At 62.5% G+C, this 8106-nt stretch overlaps 2 protein-coding genes across 2 annotated transcripts; one reads left to right on the top strand and one right to left on the bottom strand.

The window, feature by feature from the left end:
- Nucleotides 1-125: 125 nt before the first annotated feature.
- PPP1CA (protein phosphatase 1 catalytic subunit alpha) lies at nucleotides 126-2863 on the top strand (the record flags this gene model as incomplete). The annotated part of the gene is made up of 3 exons (XM_061349345.1): nucleotides 126-349; nucleotides 937-1071; nucleotides 2738-2863. Coding segments are annotated over 3 exons (470 nt in total), but the record flags the coding sequence as incomplete, so codon positions are not given.
- A 258-nt stretch (nucleotides 2864-3121) lies between these two features.
- RAD9A (RAD9 checkpoint clamp component A) lies at nucleotides 3122-5231 on the bottom strand. Its single transcript, XM_061349340.1, has 11 exons — nucleotides 5133-5231; nucleotides 4976-5046; nucleotides 4759-4893; nucleotides 4561-4675; nucleotides 4376-4475; nucleotides 4156-4265; nucleotides 3963-4069; nucleotides 3815-3879; nucleotides 3634-3735; nucleotides 3347-3539; nucleotides 3122-3255 (listed from the first exon to the last, which is right to left on the bottom strand). The coding sequence occupies exons 1-11, from the start codon at nucleotides 5164-5166 to the stop codon at nucleotides 3157-3159; spliced, it is 1131 nt and encodes a 376-aa protein (XP_061205324.1). The 5' UTR covers nucleotides 5167-5231; the 3' UTR covers nucleotides 3122-3156.
- Between the last annotated feature and the right edge of the window lie 2875 nt (nucleotides 5232-8106).

Genomic DNA, 8106 nt, shown 5'->3' with positions numbered 1-8106 from the left:
ATGCTGGTGATGCTTTTGGGGTGCACAGAGAGGGGGCGCTGGTGATGCTTTTGGGGTGCACAGAGAGGGGGTGCTGGTGATGAGGATGCCGTTAACCCCCCTCTTTCCCATCCCCTTTCCCATAGGGCTGTCTCCCGACCTGCAGTCCATGGAGCAGATCCGCCGCATCATGCGCCCCACTGATGTCCCCGACCAGGGCCTGCTCTGTGACCTCCTCTGGTCCGACCCCGATAAGGACGTGCAGGGTTGGGGGGAGAACGACCGTGGGGTCTCCTTCACCTTTGGGGCCGAGGTGGTGGCCAAGTTCCTGCACAAGCACGACCTGGACCTCATCTGCCGGGCGCACCAGGTATGGCCATGGGGGTGTCCCCCCCGCCTTGGGGTATTTAATATGGGGTACAGGGGGGGTTACCCCTAAATTTACCCCTCCAGGGCAGTATCTCATGGAAACCAGTGCGACCCCAACCCCTTCCATTGGAGCAGCTCGCTCCAAACCCCTGTGTCCTTGAGCACTGCCAGGGATGGAACTCTTGATACACCCAATTTTGGGGTGTTTAGTATGGGGTACAGGGGGGTTACCCCTAAATTTACCCCTCCAGGGTAGTATCTCATGGAAACCAGTGCGACCCCAACCCCTTCTACTGGAGCAGCTTGCTCCAAACCCCTGTGTCCTTGAGCACTGCCAGGGATGGAACTCTTGATACACCCAATTTTGGGGTATTTAGTATGGGGTACAGGGGGGTTACCCCTAAATTTACCCCTCCAGGGCAGCATCTCATGGAAACCAGTGCGACCCCAACCCCTTCCACTGGAGCAGCTCGCTCCAAACCCCTGTGTCCTTGAGCACTGCCAGGGATGGAACTCTTGCATCCACCCCATTTTGGGGTGTTTTGGGGTACTTTAGGGCCCGGTTCACCCCTATTGCTGCCCATACAGGTAGTGGAGGACGGGTACGAGTTCTTCGCCAAGCGCCAGCTCGTCACCCTCTTCTCAGCACCCAACTACTGCGGGGAGTTCGACAACGCTGGGGCCATGATGAGCGTGGATGAAACCCTCATGTGCTCCTTTCAGGTAGGATGCTATAGGGGTGAAAGGGGGGTACACACATATAGGGTCATCCATCACCCCCTTAATACCTGCTGGATGGGTGCAAAGAGGATCGGAGCATCCCCACTCAATGCGGGATGGGGTGAAAGGGGGGTACACACATATAGGATCATCCATCACCCCCTTAATACCTGCTGGATGGGTGCAAAGAGGTTCAGAGCATCCCCACTCAATGTGGGATGGGGTGAAAGGGGGTACACACATATAGGATCATCCATCCCCCCCTTAATTCCTGCTGGATGGATGCAAAGCGGTTCAGAGCATCCCCACTCAATGCGGGATGGGGTGAAAGGGGGTACACACATATAGGATCATCCATCACCCCCTTTAATACCTGCTGGATGGGTGCAAAGAGGTTCAGAGCATCCCCACTCAATGCGGGATGGGGTGAAAGGGGGGTACACACATACAGGATCATCCATCCCCCCCTTAATTCCTGCTGGATGGGTGCAAAGAGAAGGTTCAGAGCATCCCCACTCAATGCAGGATGGGAACAGGATGGGGTGAAAGGGGGGTACACACATATAGGACCATCCATCCCCCCTTAATACCTGCTGGATGGGTGCAAAGAGGTTCAGAGCATCCCCACTCAATGCAGGATGGGAAGAGGATGGGGTGAAAGGGGGGTACACACATATAGGACCATCCATCACCCCTTAATTCCTGCTGGATGGGTGCAAAGAGGTTCAGAGCATCCCCACTCAATGCGGGATGGGAACAGGATGGGGTGAAAGGGGGGTACACACATATAGGATCATCCATCCCCCCCTTAATACCTGCTGGATGGGTGCAAAGAGGATCGGAGCATCCCCACTCAATGCAGGATGGGGTGAAAGGGGGGTACACACATATAGGATCATCCATCACCCCCTTAATACCTGCTGGATGGGTGCAAAGAGGTTCAGAGCATCCCCACTCAATGCGGGATGGGAACAGGATGGGGTGAAAGGGGGGTACACACATATAGGATCATCCATCCCCCCCTTAATACCTGCTGGATGGGTGCAAAGAGGATCGGAGCATCCCCACTCAATGCAGGATGGGGTGAAAGGGGGGTACACACATATAGGATCATCCATCACCCCCTTAATACCTGCTGGATGGGTGCAAAGAGGTTTGGAGCATCCCCACTCAATGCGGGATGGGGTGAAAGGGGGTACACACATATAGGACCATCCATCCCCCCTTAATTCCTGCTGGATGGGTGCAAAGAGGTTCGGAGCATCCCCACTCAATGCGGGATGGGGTGAAAGGGGGGTACACACATATAGGATCATCCATCCCCCCCTTAATTCCTGCTGGATGGGTGCAAAGAGGTTCGGAGCATCCCCACTCAATGCAGGATGGGAACAGGATGGGGTGAAAGGGGGGTACACACATATAGGATCATCCATCCCCCCCTTAATACCTGCTGGATGGGTGCAAAGAGGTTCAGAGCATCCCCCCTCAATGCGGGATGGGGTGAAAGGGGGGTACACACATATAGGACCATCCATCCCCCCCTTAATTCCTGCTGGATGGGTGCAAAGAGAAGGTTCAGAGCATCCCCACTCAATGCAGGATGGGAACAGGATGGGGTGAAACACCCCCCCCCCATCCCTTACCCTTTGCACCCCACTTTTCCCTCCAGATCCTGAAGCCAGCTGACAAGAACAAGGGCAAATATGGGCAGTTCAGTGGGCTGAACCCCGCCGGCCGCCCCGTCACCCCCCCCCGCAACTCTGCCAAAGCCAAGAAGTGAGCCCCAAAACCCCCCCATTGCCCCCCGTTCTCCTTCAGCATCCGGTTGCTTTTGCTTTCAACTCATTTTTGGGGGGGCTTTTTTATTTGGAAGATCCTAAACACCCCCCCCCTCTGTTCTCCCTTCCCCGGCCGCCCCCACCCCAAATGCAAGCCCTAAAAGGGGGGGGGCTCAAAGCCCCCAACCCTATGGAGGTGGAGGGGCAAAAAGGGGGGGGGGGGTGTGAGCAGGAGGGGGTGTTTTTTTGGGGGAATAAACTTGTAATTTGGGGGTTCTGTTTGTGTGTGGGGGGGAGCATTTTGGGGTGCTCAGCACTCGCCATCGCTGTCCTCTGCCAGCACCTCCTGTGTTGGGGCCGGGTTGGGGCCCCCCGGGGTCAGCACCGAGCCAAAAAACAAGGAGCGAAACTGGGGTGAAAAAGAGAGAAATGGGGTTCAGGACGGGGGGGGGGGTGTGCCCATCCCCGTGGCCTCAGGGCGGCCCCCTGCCCATCCACACCTTCTTGTTGGGGGGGGTCCCTGGTACGGCGCCACCGTCCTCATCATCCTCCTCCTCATCGCTGGGGGGGGGATTTGGGGTGCTCAGGGGGAACGTGGGGTTTTGGGGGTCCCTTGTGCTGGTTTCCATTGTGATCATGTAGGCCTCCAGGTCGTCAGTGAAGTCATCCGAGGGGACGGGGACGTGGGGCACGCTGTGGGGGTAAGCAGGGGCAGTGTGGGGAGCGTTCACTCTGGTCCCTACTGATGCCAAAGTGGGGGGACCGGTGCCCCCCCCATAGCTCCTACCCGTTGGATGTGGGGTGCTGGGGGGTGTTTTGTGGGTCCGAAAGGGTGGCCAGCACCAGGTTGACCTCCAGCATGGTGTCATCCAGTGTGAAGACCACCGGCCTGGGGGCACAAAGAGCTTAAAGTTGGGGGGGGGGGTACCCCCAGAAGCAAGGCCTGGTCCTGGGGTCCCCATCCCTACCTGCCGGGTGCATCATAGTAGATACTGAGGGGCAGGTTGGAGGCCTCTGCGAAGCTCAACAGCCCCTAAAGCAGGGGGTAAAGGGGGGGTTATGGGGGGGCTGAGGGGTGACCCCAAGCTGGGTTTTGGGGTGCGGGCAGGGCCTCACCCGGAATTCCCGGAGGCAGAAAGTGATGTGGGAATCCGGGACTGCAGCCACTGCCTCGAACTCCTCCTTGGCCAAGCACAGCTCCGTCACCATCGTCTTGCTGGGCTCTGTGGGGTACGGGGAATGGGGTGCAGGGGGTGCATGAGGGCAGCCCAATGTTGGGGAAGGGGCACCCCAACCCCATAGCACTCACCTGCCTCATCCTCCACGTAGTTCTGGAGCGTGATCTTACCCCCAGCATCAACCCTCAGCGTCACCTCGGCCAGCGTCAAGGGGAAGTGGACCACAGCCTCTACCAACAGCCTATGAGACCCATTGGGGTGAGCACCCCAAAACCCCCCCCCCTCCATACACTGTGTCCTATGGAAACGGGGTCCCCCTGCCTTCAGCCCGTCCCAGTGCTCCCCACTCACTGCGCTGGGGCGCGGAGGCTGCTGGCGCATCGCTGGGTGTCAAAGACAGCCTGAAGGCGCTCGCACTCCTGGAAGGTCAGGTTGTGGGTCTTGGTGACGCCTGGTAAAGGGGGACAAAGCAGTGGGGCCGGGCTCCGTGGTGCCCATTGCACCCATCCGTCAGCACCAGCACCACCAGTACGCACCGTACTTGCACTGGAGCTGCACCACCAAGCGGCTGAGCTGGGGTTTGAGCAGGATCAGGCATTTCTCCACTGTCTTCTCCAGTGAGGGCAGCGAGCGGAAGACACCCAGGAAGGACTGGGATGGGGATGGGGATGGGGATGGTCACCCCCAAACCGCTCCTGGAGCAATGGGGGGCACTTGGGGGGGGGGGGGTGCACCTTCATGAGCACTTTGCAGCGGAAGAGCTCGGTGTCGGGCTCGGGGCCGCCGGCCTCGTAGCGCTGGAAGAAGATGGGGGCGAAGAGGAAGGAGGCGAAGGCGGAGCGGGAGGAGTTGATGGAGCGCAGGGACAGCTATAGGGTGGCCATAGCTCAGTGGGGAGAGTGGGGGGCACTGGTGGCCCCCCAGCTCCCAGCCCTGTCAGTTCCCCCATACCCCGTTCTCAGTGGGCTCCAGGTAGAGCTCATCGCCGATACGGGACAGGGAGAGCACAGCTCGGCTGAGGACTGAGAAAGAGGAGGGAATTGGGGGGGTGAGGAAGGGCACCCCATTGCCCCCCCCCCGCCCCATGGCCCCCCATGGCCCCGCTCACCTTTAACGTTGCCACCGACGATGATGCACTTCATGGCGCGGGGTCGGGCACCGGGACCCAGCGCACACGTGGCGGCTTCGCGCCTCCTGCCGCAGGCCACGCCCCCGAGCCTGCACCACGCCCCTTTCAACGCGGAAGCCACGCCCCGCTGCCGGTTGCTCTCGGCCTTCCCCCTTCCCCCCCCCAAGTCCCTTTACGCCCCCCCCCTCCTCCCCGCGCCCCCCGCACTGGTCCCGTCCGGCCCCCCCCCCACCCCGCGACCGTCGTGGTTCCGCCCGCTTCACCTCCGCGCCGGCACCTTCCCGTCTCCCGCGCCGCCCTCCCCCGCCGCCCTCCGATTGGTGGAGCGCCGGCCTCCGTCCCGCCCCTACCTCCAGCTGATTGGTCAGCGCCGCAGCGCGACGGCCCGGCGGCTTTGTCGCTCCTTACGTCACCCAGCGCGGTCCCGCCCTACGCTCCCGGCTTCCCGCGGTAAGCCCGCCCACCCCTCGGCTCGCTATTGGCTGCGCGCATTGGAGTGACGGGGCCCTCAGCCAATCGGGCCTCGACGGCGAGCGGCGGGGGGAGCCGGATCCCCCCCGGGTTCACACCGAGCTCCATTCATGTCAATGCGTTCCATTCATCCCGGGTCACACTCGAGGCATCCCAGTGCCCTCCCATGGGATGCGGGGTGGGAAGGGGGCCCAGAGCCGGGGGGGGTGTGGGGCCCACATGGGGGGCAGGAGCTGAGAAACCCACCCCGGGGAGGGGGGGTTGAGGGGTTCAGTGTGGAGAAGGCTCAGGGGGACCCCAGCCTTTGGGCTCTGCCTCCCAAGCAGTGCCTATGGGAGGGGGATGCTGTAGCCGGGTTGGCAGCAGAATGTGGTCCCCCCATCCTTCAGGCACTGGAAGCAATGGGAAGCCGTGCATGAGGTGTGTGAGGAAAGCAATGGGACAGGGATAGGGGTCCCATTATGGGGGGGCTGTGCTTGGGGGGGGGCTCGGAGAATCCTTTCCCTCCCACATGCATCCAACCCACAGCAAGGGCTTGGGATGAGCCCTTCCCCATCACCCTTGGGCTCCATTGCCCTGCTCTGGCCCCGCTCCAGCCCCTCAAGGTCCCTCTTGCAGTGGGGGGCCCGGAGCTGCCCCCTGCTCACAGCTCCCAGAGACCAAAGAGGGGCCCGGGGATGGAGCCTCGGTGTGGGGCTGGCACCGAAGGGGGGCACGGAGCCGTTCCCCTGCATCCCAGCATCCTCATCCTCTCCTCCTCCTCTTCCCATCAGGTGCCTCTCCGGATGCTCCACGTCCTGGATCCAGACCCAGCGCCCCTCGGCTGCACATCCCCTCCAGGTACACAACTTATGGGGCCGTGCTGCACGTATCTGCGTGCATGGGGGAGCCTGTGGGGCTCCCAGCCCTGCCTTGGCCACGGTTTGGGGTCCAGCCCCATTGGGATCCCTGGCTCCCGGCCCCTTTCCTGCCTCCTTCCCAAGAGGAGGAAGGGTTCGTGCGTGTGTTCCAGCCCTGGAGCCGCTGTCCCCAGGAGGGGCTCTGGCCTCGGGGTCTGCGTTTTATGGGGCCGTGGATGGGACGCAGCTGCCTGCGCTCGTGACACAGACACCTCCGCGGTGGCCAAAGCCCCGCGCACCCCTCCTGGTCCCCATGGTGTCCCGTTCCCATTCCCCCCCCCCATCCAGCTGGGATTGAACTGGGAACTGGCCCCTGTCACCCCAGCCTGTCCCATCTACTGGTGGCTCCCATCCCAAGCACATGGCACGAGACAGACGGACACAGCTGGATGTGGGGCGGATGGGAAGGCACCGGCGTGGGGCTCCAGGGCTGCTCCGTGCCCTGAGACACCCCTTAAGCAGCGGGGATGGTGCCCACCGCGCACCCCATGGATGCGTTGGGGTTGGCGATGCCTTCCGGGCACCCCCTCCCCCCTATTGCTGGGGTGCGGCCCATGGCTACCAATGGTGCTGGAGGCTATGGAAGGAGCAGGCAGGGAGCAACGGGGGGGGGAAGCGGCGGCCGCAAAGGGCAGCAGTGGGAGGCGGCGGCGCCGGCGGGGATGAAGGTGAGGTCAGCACCGAGCTGGTGACGTGGCCCGGGGGCAGCAGGGATGAGGATGAGGATGAGGATGAGGATGAGGATGCTGCTTCCCATCCCTCCAGTGCCTTGCGCCCCCCTTGTCCCATTGGGTGATAGAGGGGGGCTTGTGCCGTGTCCCCCATCTCCATCACCCTCCTCTTCCTCCTCCTCTCCCAGGTGATCCCTGCAGCCACAGAGCTGGGAACCCCACCAGAACCCACCTTAACCAGTGATGGTGATTGGGATGGGGCACAGCAAGCAGGACCCCCCCCCCCCAATCCCCCCCAATCCCCAAGGCCATGGAGGCTGCTCCATGCTGCTGGCAGGGGGCTAAGGGGGAAACCAGATCCCCTGCACTGGGAATGGGCCCATGCGGTGCAGGGCTGGAAGTGGGGACCCCCCCCCCCTCATAACAGGCTGCTGGGGAGGGAGGATGCGGCTCCATCCCACCGGCCCCTCTGTCACCCATGGCGCTGCAGCACCCCAAGAGCTCTGTGTCCCAATGGGAAGCACCCCGAGGACCCCCCCCCATCGCCCTGACCCACGTGTGTTGGGTGCTTCCTTATGGATTCCCCACCGAACCCACGCTTCCCACCCCATAAACCGCCCCATAAACCACCCCGGCCCGACCGCTCCGTGTGGGTCCGTGTGTGGGGTTTACCCCTACCGGCTGCCCCTAAAGCCAGGGCCCGGTGGCTCCAGCGCTCCGGATCCCGATGGATTCAGAGCCACGCAAGGCGGTGGCATCGCTCCAAGCGCTCCCCCCGCTCCCCCGCACCCCCGGGGTACAGCCGGGAGGATGCGATCGCGACCGGGAACGGAGCCGGGAACGCTCGGACCTGGCTGTGGCCGACACGGACCCGCCTCGGACCTCCCGGCGCTCCCAGCGCCTTTGTCTTCA

This window comes from Neopsephotus bourkii, unplaced genomic scaffold, assembly GCF_033783945.1.
Source record: "Neopsephotus bourkii isolate Nb327-2 ecotype Australia unplaced genomic scaffold, CSIRO-AGI_Nbou_v1 NB_409, whole genome shotgun sequence".
Taxonomy (NCBI): domain Eukaryota; kingdom Metazoa; phylum Chordata; class Aves; order Psittaciformes; family Psittacidae; genus Neopsephotus; species Neopsephotus bourkii.
This window is presented reverse-complemented; position numbering and strand designations above follow the sequence as displayed.

What these genes read in the sequence shown, in the direction of transcription:
- RAD9A (XM_061349340.1), bottom strand. Translation starts at nt 5,166, where the DNA reads ATGAAGTGCATCATCGTCGGTGGCAACGTTAAAG. An exon ending in TGGAGCCCACTGAGAACGGG is followed by an intron (nt 4,894 to 4,975) that starts GTATGGGGGAAC and finishes GCCACCCTATAG; the next exon opens with CTGTCCCTGCGCTCCATCAA. An exon ending in GCTGCAAAGTGCTCATGAAG is followed by an intron (nt 4,676 to 4,758) that starts GTGCACCCCCCC and finishes TCCCCATCCCAG; the next exon opens with TCCTTCCTGGGTGTCTTCCG.